Source organism: Vombatus ursinus, unplaced genomic scaffold (assembly GCF_900497805.2).
Source record: "Vombatus ursinus unplaced genomic scaffold, bare-nosed wombat genome assembly UNPS02014841.1, whole genome shotgun sequence".
Lineage (NCBI taxonomy): Eukaryota > Metazoa > Chordata > Mammalia > Diprotodontia > Vombatidae > Vombatus > Vombatus ursinus.
The window spans coordinates 26,360,841-26,375,309 of record NW_020954619.1 but is presented as its reverse complement, the minus strand read 5'-3'; the positions used below and the strand labels follow the sequence as shown (position 1 = coordinate 26,375,309).

Below are 14,469 nucleotides of genomic sequence, written 5' to 3'. Positions count from 1 at the left end.
ATCTATCTATCTATCTATCTATCTATCTATCTATCTATCTATCTATCATCTATTAGTCTTTCTAATCTAGCTACATATATACATATATGCATATACTTGCTTTTATACATCTATATATGTATAAAGAGAAAATAATTTCAAAATCAATGGAATATAATTTAATGGCTATGGCCAGTGAAGCATATGTGTTTTTGTACACCTGATGTTTTAGTGTCCTTTGAATTACAGAATGAATATTTCCTTACATAATGCAAAAATGTCAGTCACTTTAATGATTTCCTTTAGCAGATACTCAACTTTAATCACAGAGTGTCCATTTGTTTGATTACTCATCACAGGGTAAAATCATTTCTATATATCTCTCTAACCATCTAAGTACAAAATCAATATATACAGAAAGGCAAAAAAAAAATAATCACAATGAAACAGTGATCAGCAATGCCATTTTTCAGTTCAAACTTCAACTTTGACAGAATACAAGTCCAAGTGACATTCTCCTTTATCTAAGCATTCTAGACCCAAACAATTGTCCACAACATATCAAGAAAATACTTCTAAATTATTTTTTAAGATCTCATTTCACACACCAGGTGTGCTCTTAATTGGTATTCAAAACTTCTGAAAATACCACATTGCAATTCTAAAAATACAAGCCACTAAATCCAGAAATTTTTTTTTGAGAGAAAAAAAATCTGGATAGTATAAAAATATATTTTGTGTTAAGCCAACCAAACATTTGGGGGGGGAAAAAGCCCAGCTACATGTGTGTCACATTGGTAAGTCATATGAAATTGCTGACTATTATTTCCAGTTTTATAACACTAACATAAAATTATATTCATCAGAAAAGCAGTATAGCTTCAGAGCCAAAACCATATTTATCAATCAAACCAAAATCCCACAAAACATGAACAGTATGCTCAAAAAAAGAAAACAAAAAAAAAACCAAATAACTTACCTTCATAAAGGGCTTTGAAACCTTGTGCACTCACAGCAAAGTCTGTAGTGAACCAGAGAGTAAGTATAGAGCCTGTGCTCACTATAGATGATGGCAGCTGAAATCCTGATAATCTAAATAAAAAAAAAATAAGAATGGCAATTAGGAAATTGTGTATTTATTAATGAAGTAGCTTCTAATCTAGAAATATAACCTGGTACCTTTGTGTACTTATTGCATATCACTGTGGAAATAATCAATGAACAACAGATATTAGATATCATCTGGTCCAGTTTCCTCATATTACAGGTGTGAAAATTGAGAGGAAGAGAAGGGAGCTCAAGTTCACATGGCTAATGGTGAAGATGTGCCTGGCAATTGACCTTTGTATAACCGAAGCTTACTTTTTGAGCCAAAAATGTATATATTTTCAGCTTCCTTAGAAGGAAATATTAGTCAAATATATTAAAGGGTTGAATAATTTCTTAAAAACCATAAACAATATAAACTTTGCTGAATACCTGAAGTTAATAATTATGAATACTATTTTATCATCATCATCATCATCTTCAATCATCATTCTTCAGGATTTTTCTTTAGTCTCCCTTCATTGTTAGTCAATTCCCTCTCACTTCTCATTGTTATTCTGTTCAACCATAACTTACCCTATCATCTTTTAATTATGGATTCTTGCCTATTACAATTAGAGAACCAGATGACCAAGATTGTTTGAAGAGGATGCTCAATAAAAGTCAACAAAACTCAGAGGAAATAAAAAAAGCCTGATTTTAGTGTCTATTTCTCACAGCTATTATGAGTTGCCTTCAAAGTTTGGGGTGATGTGACAGAGGGCATAGGCTATCAGAAATCCCTCATCCAGAAAAAAAAAATTGTATTCTGTCTTCTCCAGGTAAATTCTTTCTCAAGATGAGAGACTTATGTCTAGTCCACAGTAAACTTTAATAATCACAGGCAAGATTTGATCAATTTTACCTATGGATTCTGAGTCAGAACAGAACACCTAGAGAATATGCTGAAGACAGAGATGATGCTGAAACTTACTTTAAGAGTAATCCTCAGGAGGAATAATTCTGGCTTGCTGGCATAGTTAATGCTACTATATATTTATTATAGTTGCTACAAGTAGAATCAATGTGTTAAAGTCATTCAACATAGCTTATTATATTCTAATGTAATTTAACAATGGATTAATAAAGAAAATGACAGAGTTAAATGTCTAACAAAAATTAAAATGCCAGCATCATATCTTAACATCAGATTAATTCATACTCATGGTGTAAATAGAGACAATTGCATTATTTTTCAATAAAAGCAGTGTTATTCTATCACTTAATCATTCTACTGAATATAATTCTAGACTTAAATGAACAGATCTTGCTGTCCAAACAGGGCTATTATTATTCATAGTACTTAGAAAAATAAAATAAAAATGATTAAATAGATGATAATTATAAAGGATGAAAAACAAAATTACACATTTTCTCCTCCCTCTCTCCCTCTTCCTCCCTCCCTCCTTCCTTCTTTTTTTCCTGTCTCTCTTCCTTTCTCTTTCTTTCTTTCTGTTTCCTTCTTTTGTTCTTCCCCCCTTTTTTCAGTTGTATTTCTTCCAAGAGCAGATGCTTTATTGTATCTAACTTAGCACAGTATTTGACACATAATAGCTTAAAATTAGTTTTCTATCACAGTTTTTTTCAATTTAAGGAATTGCAAAGCCTCATACAAGTGCAAGGACTGGTGAATTTTCAGAATCTGCCATATAGGCCAAGAGGGTTACTTATCCTGGGCTCCATAAACCTCTTTAACTTTTAAATACATATATATTAGTGTAATTTCCTTTGTATCATATGCATTTTATTTTAGACTTTTTAAATACTATTCTGAGAAATAAAATCAAAAAATAAAAATCAGTCGTTCTGACAAGGTGTCCACAGGCTTCACTAGATTGTCTAAGCACCCTTGACACACAAAAAAAGCTCAAGAATTGCTGGTAAAGGAGATGATAGGATCATAAACTTCAAACTGGAGGGCCACATTTAGTCCTATCCTTTCACTGTACAGAGAAGAACAAAGACCCTGAAAGTGAAAGGACCTACCTAAAGAGCATACAGACATTGAACACAATGCCTGGAACACAATGCCTGAAACAACAGTGCCTGTTGAAAACAATAAGGAAGGGTGTCCAAGGCAGGAATGTAAGGCATGCCAAAAAATATGCCAAAAAAAGCTTTCATGTTGAAAGTGGGGTAGTTGTTAAGGGCCATCCTGATTTTCCTTAAGTCATTTCATAAGGCACTGGATTATTATGCCTGTAAATAAAACTAGATCTCTAAGGACTTTTCTCACATCTCTACATATTCATTTATTTTACAACCTCAATATTCTATCTTTAGGTATAATATGCCAATTTGTGAAAGATATTTCACTTTAATAATTTTGTATAATAACCCCAGATGTTTTAAATACATTAAAATATAGCAAAGCTTTTTTTATAAGGACTAAGTAATAGTAATATATAGTTAAGTAACCTATATAATTAGGAAATATTATTTACATGTGTGATTTTTCATGGCATTTTGAAATGCTCCATAGCCACAACATTGAGCTTCTTTAGTTCTTAAGATAACTGGGAGTTTTCACTCAATCTTGAGTCACTCAACAAGTGTGTCTTGAATATCTGGAACATACACATGACTGTTAAGCTACATTACACCAATTAAGACTATGTGCCATATGGATATGGTCTGTCAAAAAAAGGAAATCAGTTATGTTGGTAGGATGGAAGCCGATGGCACGTGAATTTTGATTCTGTTGTAATTCCACTGAGTCATACTGGGTTCCCATATGGTACAGTCTGCCAAAGAGAGGTCTCTGATATCAAATTCTGGCACTTGATATAAAGATACTATGGGATATTATTGGTATGACAAAAGCCATACTCATTCCTATTATGTATTTTGTTTTCTTTTCTCTTATTTTTCTTGTTGAGCAAACTATTCAGCTTGGAATTTCACCTCTCAGTTTCTCATACCTGTATTGTTCAAAATATTCTAATTCCTTCATTTTTTTTCTTCCCTCCCTTTTCTTCCTCCCTCCCTTCCTTCTTTCCTTCCTTCCTGTAGATTGCCAAATACAATGTTTAAGTCTTATATCTGATACATATAGCATAGTACAAAGAGTAATTGATTTGGAGTCAGAAGACTCAAGTTCAAATCCTATTTCTGTCATTTCCTGCTTGTGTGACCTTCAGCAAGTCTCTAACTTCAGTCTCTTCCTTTATAAAATTATATTAGATGACCTCTGTAAGTCTCTTCCAGCTCTGAATCTATTAGCCTCTATGCCTACGCTGCCTATGTGACAATGGGCAAGTGACTTAATATCTTTGGTTCCTAAATAAATTACTGTAAGCTATATATATCGCTCTAGAGAGAGTTATAACTCTCCATATACTATAAAGAATTAGAGAGATAGTGCCTATGTTCATCTTCAGATTTTAGAAATTACATGACTAAAGATTTTTAGAAAATGGCATGCTTATAAAATTTAAAGATAATGCAAAATTTGGAAATGAATTTTGCAATATAGTCAAGATCCCCCCTGCCAAAAAAATCTTCATTTGGTTATAATGATGGAGCAAAACCAGTATGATAAAACTTAGTAGAGATAAAGTTAAAGTCTTACATGGATTTAAAAACAACTTCACAAGTACAACTTATGGTATGAACAAAGTCTGAGGAAGTTAAGAGACAAGACTTAATTAGAGGGTTGGACTAGATGACCTCTGAGATCCTTTCCAGCTCTATTTTTACTTTCCTTATGATTCTATGAAAAGTAAAATATATCAGCTAAAAAATTCAAGTTAGTTTAGATTGCATTAAATAAACCAAAGTGTCTACCATAGTACTTAGGAAGCGAGAGCTTCATTGTTCTATGTACTGTATTGACTTTATGTGGAATATTTTCATCAGATTTTGGTGCCACATTAAAGGAAGATCACTGATATACCAGAATGTATCTCAATTAGAAAGTGAAGGATCCTCTTGATCCTATCATTTCAGAGGAAGGGTTAATGTTTAGCTTGGAGAAAAAAAAAAGACTCAGGCATGACATGATAGCCATACCTCATTATTACAAGCAATGGAGTGCTAGAGCCAGTTCATAAATTTTCTGAATGAGTATCTTTGGATATCAGCAAATACTACAAAACAGGGACTGATTTACTGTTTTGTTTATTGTCTAGACCAGGGGAGGGTACAGCCTTTTGACTGAGTCCAAGTTTTACAGGGAAAATCCTTTTATTAAGGGGCTTTGTTCTGTGAAGTTTGGATTCAGTCAAAGGGCTGCACTTTAGAACCTAGAGGGCTACATGTGGCTTCAAGGCCACGGGTTCCCCATCCCCGTTCTAGACTTAAGAAAGTGATGGAAAATGCTGATAATTCAGATTAAACTTAAAAGTGTGTCATATATACATTTTATTTTTTTCTGGAGAGTAGGTTGTTTAACATGTATCACACATCCCAGATTATGGGGATATCCTGTGGAAGAAGTATTGAACTTCTTTTTTGTATAAATACTGAGTGGAATTTGCAGAGAGATAGATATAATCTCAATGTAAGTGAAACATTCTTAATAATTAGAGCAAACTGGGCACTCCCAAACTTCCAACAATTAGAACACTCCTAAAATGCAGTGGATTATTCAAGTTATTTCAATTTCTGAAAATTACATCATACAATGGGCTATCAAAAAATTTGGATACTCTTTTTTTTTGCCTTAATAAGGCAAATTAAAGGGAAAAATAACTGATGTTTCTGATATTTGAAGAAATTTCCTGTAGAAGTAGGAACAGACTTTTTCTATCTTTCTCCAGACCATAAAATTAGAACAAATAGATCACAGAAAGGCAAGTTTCAGCTCAGAATAAAAATTTACTCACAATTAAGAATGCCTAACAAGGTGATAGACCAGCTCATAATACGATATACCCTTATTTCCAGTCCCAGTTACTGGAAATATTCAAACAGAAAGTAGATGACCATCTTTTAGAAATGCCTTAGAAGAAATGACTTTGCTGAGTGGAAGACTATTAGATTGCATCCATGCTTCCTTTCAACTTTAAGGGTCCATATGATGTTTAATATTAGCATGTCAATCACACAGTGCTAACCAGTCAGTTCCCCATTTCTGTGTCTAACATGTCATCATTGACTTACACAAAAGCATTCTTCCAATATCATCATGATATATGTCTCATTGAAACAGGTACTTCATTGGCTATGGGATTTTGCCTGTCCGTGACTGTTTCGTTCATTGAAAGTGACACAATATGAACACATGAACCTTAATAGGTATAGCCTATCTTATACTTTTGTACTTTCCCCCACTCCTCCATCTCCCATTGCTGTGGGTGATCTTACTGAGCATCTTAACAATCTGGGACAGTTCCTGATTATTTCTGTAGCAGTTAAGTTCAGCAGACCATGAGGAGGTCTGTCTTTGTGCCCAGAAAGTAATTCTACCTAGAGATTTATGAAAGGATATGACATAATCATGAAAATTATTTTTGCCACTTTCTAAATGATTATAATTGACAAGTTAGGAATATTGTAGAAGTAGGAGGGGAGGAGGAAGAAGAGGAGACAGGGAATAAGCATTTATATAGCACCTACTATGTGCCAGCAACTGTACTAGCACTTTTCTTTTACAAATACCATTTCATTTGCTCCTCACAATATCCCTGTGTGGTAAGTGATATTATTACCCTAATTTTACAATTGAGGAAACTGAGGCAAACAAAGGTTAAATGACTTACCCAGGGTCACATAGCTAGAAAATGTCTGAGGTTTAATTTGAATTTAGGACTTGTCTAATTCCAGGCTCAGGGCTATATCCAAAACACCATCAGCTGTCTTCTAGAATAGATTCAAAAGAATGATGTACAGAGGCTAGGCTTCAGTTAAATGTTAGAATAGATGTTTGGTAAAGCCCCTTCCAGTTCTTTGATCCTATGTTTTTGTTTTTGTTTTTATTTTTTTTTGCTTTCTTTTATTGTCAGCTTAATTATCCACCAGGAGGTCCACAAATGTGTGCTAAATGAATGAATGAATGAGCCAGGAGAAAAAGTTAGGGAAGAAAAGGGAACAAGGGGTAGCAGTAAGAAATCAATTTTGTTGTCAATGAATAAGTGTAGTTAATGGCACTCTGAACATGTCCCTGTCTTTCTATCTTTTTCTAGTTGTATCCCTGATGTCCTGTAAAATCTCATTAGCTGTATCTTTTACTGAAAGAAAAGCAATTCCCTTCTCACATCTAACTATCAGGGTAAATGACAGAGCACACCTGCCAGAGATGAATGATTGCTAGGTAACCAAGAAATGATTTGTGGCATTCCTTCTATTTTCTATGTACATGTTCACTGTGCAGAAACATGAGATTCTGAATTGAACAAGTTTATTTCTGCTTCCATTTCTCCTGAAATTGCTAGGATGAATTGCATTTGGAAACAACCAAAATATTTTGTTGTGCCATACCAACCAAGATACCCAAATCACTGTCAGAAATATAACAACTCTGAATACTCTAAGTAATGATGTTTAAAGGGAAGAAAACAAATAAAAATAAAAACAATTTTCAGGAAAACTCTAAGCAGAAAAAAGGCCTCATTAAGGCCTTAGATAGAGTTATGGTTATGTGGATTAAATAGTAAACCAAATCATTGACAATCATATTTAATCTTCATCCCCTAGTATTTTTATCTCCATACCAACCATACCACTCTACATTTTTAATACAAATAATGACATAAATTTTAAAGTTTGGTTTATGTAAATGTGATTCACATTTGATTATGTTTTGTCCATATGAGAATCAGATGATTATAAGACTTAAGGCTAAAAGTCGTATTTGAGACCATCCAACTCTAGTGTTCTGATTTACAGATGAAGAAAGTAAGGGATGGAGAGCTTAATTAATTTGTCCAAATTCACACTGATACTAAATGGAAGTGCCAAGATTTGAACTCATGTTATCTAAGACTAAATCCAGCCTCTTTTCCACATCATGACAGGGAATGATTCTTATTACAATGATACACTAACTAAGAAACAAAACAATAACAACAACAAAAACATAGACTTTCAAATTTCAATCAATGATTTTCCTATTTCAAACATAGATTAATATTAAAATGCAAGAGACTTCACATGCCTCTAGTTTGTGTGGTAATATATTTTACTTGACCAATTAGTACACATAGCAATAGAAATTGCCCTCGCCTAAGTTTATATAGAAGAGGATGCTGTACAGGAAATAAAATATCTTATTTAATAAAAATCTGAAAACTTTAGCAAAAATAGAATTTTAAATCATGAAAACCAAATGACAAGTTCAATATGGAAATTAAAAGATTCTAGGTAGAATCACTGTTGAATGTTATGCAACATTCAAAGTAGACTATAGCCTCAGTTATCTAGTAATAGGGATCAATAACTGTGAGGAGTTAAAAATGGATAATACGAATTTGGGACCACTCTAAATACCTCATAGAAGTAGAACCTTAGTTCTACAATGTTTATCCCAAGTTTAAAGGTTTAAAATTAAAGTGTAATGACAATCAAAAAACTTTCTCTCTGTGTGTCTTTGCCTCTTTATATGTATGTATGTATGAATATATATATAATGTATGTGTATGTACATATATATATAAATATAGTTATCATAGACAATAAGTGATAAGAAATACCATATCTAGTGATTTTGATAGTCATGTCAATACCCCTAAAACCAACTTTCTATTTCATGATATTCATGAAAATAGTATAAGAAGCAATCAATCAACCAGCAGTTATTACACATTGATTATCTGACAGGGGGACTGTAGTAAGCACTGGGAATTCAAAAGCAAAAAAAGAATCTATTAGTCTGCCCTTGAGGAGTTTACATTTCATCAGGGAAGACAATATGAGAAGGGGAATTAGTTATCCTAGTGCTTTGCAAATGTGTGGGGTTGACAAGGATCACCATATAGTAACATACAATTTCAAATATTTAAATTTTACTTAAAATATTTAAATTGTAAATTCTTGCTAACTAGGCCATAAGCTCAGTTTTCAATTTTTCACACTCTTTATATTTTGATTTTTTTTGTACTCTTTACATTTTGATGTTTTGGTTTGTAACCTCAACAGTCCTGTACTAGTTTCTGGCTCTTGGTTGTTGAACCATAGCTTACAATTTCTGTGATATACATACATAAATGTACATATGTACATATATGTATACATGCGTGTGCTTATGTGTATGTATATGTATGTATATACATACACACACAAACACACACACATACATATATATTGGGATCCCAGGGCCTTCAATGAGAAATCAAAAATGCTTGATTTGCAGTGATCAATGTTTAATCAATGCATCAATTTCTTGATTGGATTGAAGTTGATAAAAACTCGACATGAGATATAAATAAGGTGAACACAGTTTCTTCACCAAATCCTCATTTACTAGAACTAGGGCTCCTTGTAATATGAAAAAAGTCCATTTAGGAAATTGTTTTATGTGCAGTAAGAATTTAATACTTTATGTGGTGAATTGTAACACCATTATACTTATAAATGGGATGGCCAATCTAGATTAATTTATCCACAGACTATAAAATGAAACCTTTTGAAGAACATTACTAAATTTTTGAGATTGACAACCTAAGTGATAATTGTGCCCTTCCCAAATCAATTTGTCAATGCTACTGTTAGAAATAGAAAATTTGGACAGATATAAGTGAACTTATCATAGAAAGGAATTCCTAGATGGGGGTGCTCAGTTCTACAAGTTTGGAAAGGAAGTATTTTAGTTAATACATCATTTGAAAAATGATTAGGATTATAAGGTAGTATCTTTAATAGAAAACAAATATAATATTAATCTGAAGAGAAATCATTGATATAGCAAAATGTCCTAAGAGACAACAAATTCTCTTGGGAAGAGGTTTATGGAAACTTAATTTTGAATGTAGCATCTACTGGTCATGCTGATGCTTGGTAGAGAGGGGCTCTTCATATTCAATATTTATTTAATTGGCTGCTGAATCAGAGTTCTTTTGATATATTAAAAGGATAATCCCTGCCTTTTAGGCTTCTTCTCTTGGTCTTAAGGTGAAATTATGACTCTGATATCTAGAGAGATGGTAGGGGACCAGAGATTCACCTCATTAGACCAGTCAAGATATGCTTGGCCTTCTGGGCATGTTTGAGATTGAGCTAAGTTTTTGTATCCTTTACTTTTGTACACATACTTTTGAGAATTCAAGGTAGCCAGTGTGTTCCCGAAACCCGAGAAGATGGGTTTTAGTTACCAGAGCAATTGCAGCAACAACTCCAAAAGTGACAGCGACAGGGATACAAGTAGATTCACCAATAGAGAGAGAAACCATGAGAAAGAAAAATACTCACTACACATTGAAAAGTCTATTCTCAGTGGAGGTAAAATACAAAATAGCTAATAAGCATCCCTATTATAAATGTAGCATATTTGTATATCTCAACGGATTTTAATTATTCTATGATTTTTCATTGATTAACTTTCTCTTTATGTGTATGATTAAAATTACCTGCTCCATAACTGGTTCATGTTTGTATTCTGTGCAGCTTTTTCTCCCACCTCTTTTTGACTCATTCACTTTCTCCCAATAGCTCACTCTCTCTCCTCCTTCACCAGAGAAGACACTGTAGACTTAAGCCAAACATTAGAATTGATCCCACAAATCTGAGATATAAGTGGAACTGAAGCTTCAGCAGCCAAGTTCCCTGTTTAATATAAGCAAGGCCAGAGCAATGAATCTGGGGCAGTCTCTGAGGACAGGTAAATGAAAGGAATTTATGAAGTTCACTAGTCCCTGTGACCTCAGATTGGTGGTACCTTTTGAGCCACTGTACTGTATAAATATCAGAACACTTTACAAAAGATATTATACTCTATTGTATTACCTTATCTGTTTCTGATGTTTGAGTAATTCATCATCAAATGGTTGAGATAGAATTGTAGGACATTAGAGCTGGGAGAAGCCTGTGGTATTAACCCTTTCAAATCCATGCAGATAAAGAAATTAAAGTATTGAAAAGGGAAATGGCTTGCTCCAAATATTTATTAGGAAAGTTGAGATCTAGGTGTCCCAAATCTAAAGCTGTTTTCTCTTTCATTTGTACCATCTCAGATTATCCTTTGTTTAAACATTACATATTTCTCTAACTAGGGACTAGGGACTAGAGCACCTTCATGAGCAGCAAGGTGGCACAGTGAATAGAGTGCCAGGCACAGAGACAGGAAGAGTCATATTCCTGAGGTCAAATCCAGTTTTAGACACTTACTAGCTATGTGACACTGGGCAAGTCACTAGTACTCCTGTTTGCTTCAGTTTCCTCATCTGTAAAATGAACTGGAGAAGGAAATGACAAACCACTAAAGTATATTTGCCAAGAAAACTCCAAATGGCATCATGAAGAATCAGACACAACTGAAATGACTGAATGACAAAAATCTGAGTTTCAGAGATGGAATAACAGTATTTGCTTGGTGGAGCAATGTGTCTATGAGATAGCATCAGAAGTATGGCAAAGTCATGACTGCTTATTAAAATAATAAGTATTAATTTATCAATAATTATCATTATTAAATTGATGTCCACAGTAAATGTCTTCATGCTAGATAATTTTATTCATGAATGTAATATTTCTCCAATTCCAGTAAAAGAAGTTCAAATCTTTCAGATAAATATTTATTTATTTATGTGGAACATTTTTGGGGGGATAATAAAAGAGTAATTTCATAAATGTAGGTAGCTCCCAGCTTGGAAACGCCTTTAACCCATGCAGAATGGCAACCCTGCTATCACTTATGAGCCTGAGAGCTAACTGGCAGTATTTAGATGTTAAGGATTTTCCTCATTGTCATACAACTAATACGTATAAAAGGCAGAACTTGAAATTGACCTTCCTGGTTCCAAGGTCTTACTTCACCCTGTCTTATTTGATATTATTATTTTATTTTATTCAAAAGATTTGGAACTGGAAGAGATTTCAAAGTTCAGTTAGTTTCACTCTCTCATGGAAAGGACAAGGAAACCCAGACCACAGTGGCATAATTTAATGTTCATTACCCACAACTTTCCTACATTTAGTAAGTCTATTCTAAACCAGGTACAGAAGTGTTAAACATTTTTTTGTTAGGTCCCACTTATTCATAGGCAAAAACAATACTTTGTTCGTGTTCAAGTGTGCTCTTTTAACACAAGTATAAGTTGCATGCCCTACAGCAGAAGTATAGGCATCAACTACAAAAAACAAAAACCCAGGTTGACTTCTCATTAGTAGTTCCTGTCCATTTATAAGTTGAGGCATATTTTTCTGAGTTATAAAGTTTTTTTCCCAAGAACTAGAAGACAATTCACAAAAGGGTTTTGCCTTTTGATTTACCTTTAGATGGAAGTAATAAATAATCTTTTAGCCTTTCAAGACGTATTTGGTTTCTTGTGTTAGCTATCCTCCCAGCCTTGTTTAATTGTACCAGTCATCTAACTGATTTTCCTGCCTCAAGTGTATCTGCACTCTCATTTACTATTCATCTGCCAAAGTAATTTTCCTAGAGCATAGGGATGACCTTGTCATCCCTCTGCTCAAGAAATACCTGTGGTTCCCTATTACCTCAAGGATCAAATATTGTCTTTTGTTTGCCATTTAACACTCATTATAACCTTGCCCCTTGGGGCTTTTCTAGTTTTCTTACACTTTCCTCCCTCCCACATTCTTTGTGAGCCTGCTACACTGGTGAACTTGCTGGACTTCTACTTGCTATGTAACTGTTACACACTTCACTCCTTCATCCATCTCCATGCTTTTGCAATGGCTGTCCTACATTGCTGGAATGCTCTCCTTCCCAACCTCCGCTTTTCAGTTTCCCTTGATTCCTTTAAGGATCGGCTCAAACACCACCTTCAGCAGGCTGCCTTTCCTCATTCCCCAGCTGCTAATGTCTTCTCTGAGATTATTTTTCAAATTTTTGTGCATCTTGGATATACCTCGATATTAACATGTTTTCTCTCTAATTGGATTGTGGAATCCTTGAGAATGAAAATTTTATTTGTCTTTTCTTTGTATCCCCAGCACTTAGCAAAGTGACTTTCACATAGTAAGCACTTAATGAATACTTGTTGAGTTGACTTTTTTTGTAACCTTAGGTATTACACAGTACCTGGAACGTAAGTGTTTGATAAATGCTTGTTGACTGAATAACCGGCTGCCTGTGACCTGCATTTGATAAGAATGTCAACTATGCCTTCATACAAATCACTGGTAGCACTTGAATAGCATAGGGTCAAAGATGGATACCTAAGGTACTACACTGAGGACATTTTTCCAAAAAGATTAATGGCTACTCATTGAGTTTGACTTTTCAACCAGTTCCTTAACAGTTTTATGGTATTAGATCTGTTCTACTTGTTAACAAAAATAATACCAAATCTTGTGCTAAAGTGTAAGTAAATGATTATAAACATTTTCCTGATCTCCAATTTGGTACCTTTATGTTTAATAAGAAAAAAAAAACAAATGAAATGAACTTTGTTTGGAACAAACTGTTCTTGATAAAGTCATGGTAGCTCTTTGTCACCACTACTTCCATGGATTCAGGGAATTCTTTGGATCAAGTCTTTGAGTTCGAAATCTATGCCACTATGAACATCATATTTATATAGGACAATTTTCTAACCCATAAAACTAAGATAAAGAATTTCAAGGTTTACAAAGTGCTCATGAATATTATGTCATTCAATAGCTACACACACACACACATACACACACACATACAATATGTGAGGTAGATACTAGGGTAATTTTATCTCCAGTTTTACAGATAAGGAAAGGCAGGTTCATGGAAGTAGAGGTACTATTCATTGTCCTATTTCTTGCAAATGTTAGGGACTGTATTCCAACTCAGTCCTTGGGTCCAAAAGTAAAGCAAGACAAGAACAGAGAATGAGAAGGAAAAATATGTTTGTCTTAAGGAATCATTATTGTCTGTGTGTGTGTGTGTGTGTGTGTGTGTATGTATGTATATGTTAATGCTTGTCTTTTTAGAAAGCCTTTTGAAAAGCCAGTTTTAAATGTGTCCTAGTATATTTCAGGTTTTTTTAAATTTTATTTTGTTTTCATGAGTTTGTCTAAGATTTCAAAATCTAATATCTGGTCCCACAAAAGAAACCACTTTACAAATAAGGAATCTCATTCTAATTTTGGATTCAATATCTGGTGTGCTTTTCTCTACTCTACCATCTGTGATTTGGGTTATCCTGACCTCAAATTTAACTTTCAGGAAGATTCTGTTGTATTCTTAAATTCATATGGACTGCTAAGAAACAGGAAACAGAAATTTTAAAGCTTATAAAGAAGCAAATGGCCACGTGGCTTCTATTTCTTCCTTCCTTCCTTCCTTCCTTCCTTCCTTCCTTCCTTCCTTCC

General features: G+C 33.8%; 1 protein-coding gene across 1 annotated transcript in view; it reads right to left on the bottom strand.

Moving 5' to 3' along the window:
• The window catches only part of CSMD1 (CUB and Sushi multiple domains 1), a 2,488,924-nt gene that overhangs the window by 1,840,126 nt on the left and 634,329 nt on the right, over positions 1–14,469 (bottom strand). Inside the window, exon 3 of the mRNA XM_027840340.1 lies at positions 959–1,071. Coding sequence (XP_027696141.1) covers positions 959–1,071 — 113 coding nt within the window. The remainder of the gene's footprint in view (positions 1–958; positions 1,072–14,469) is intronic.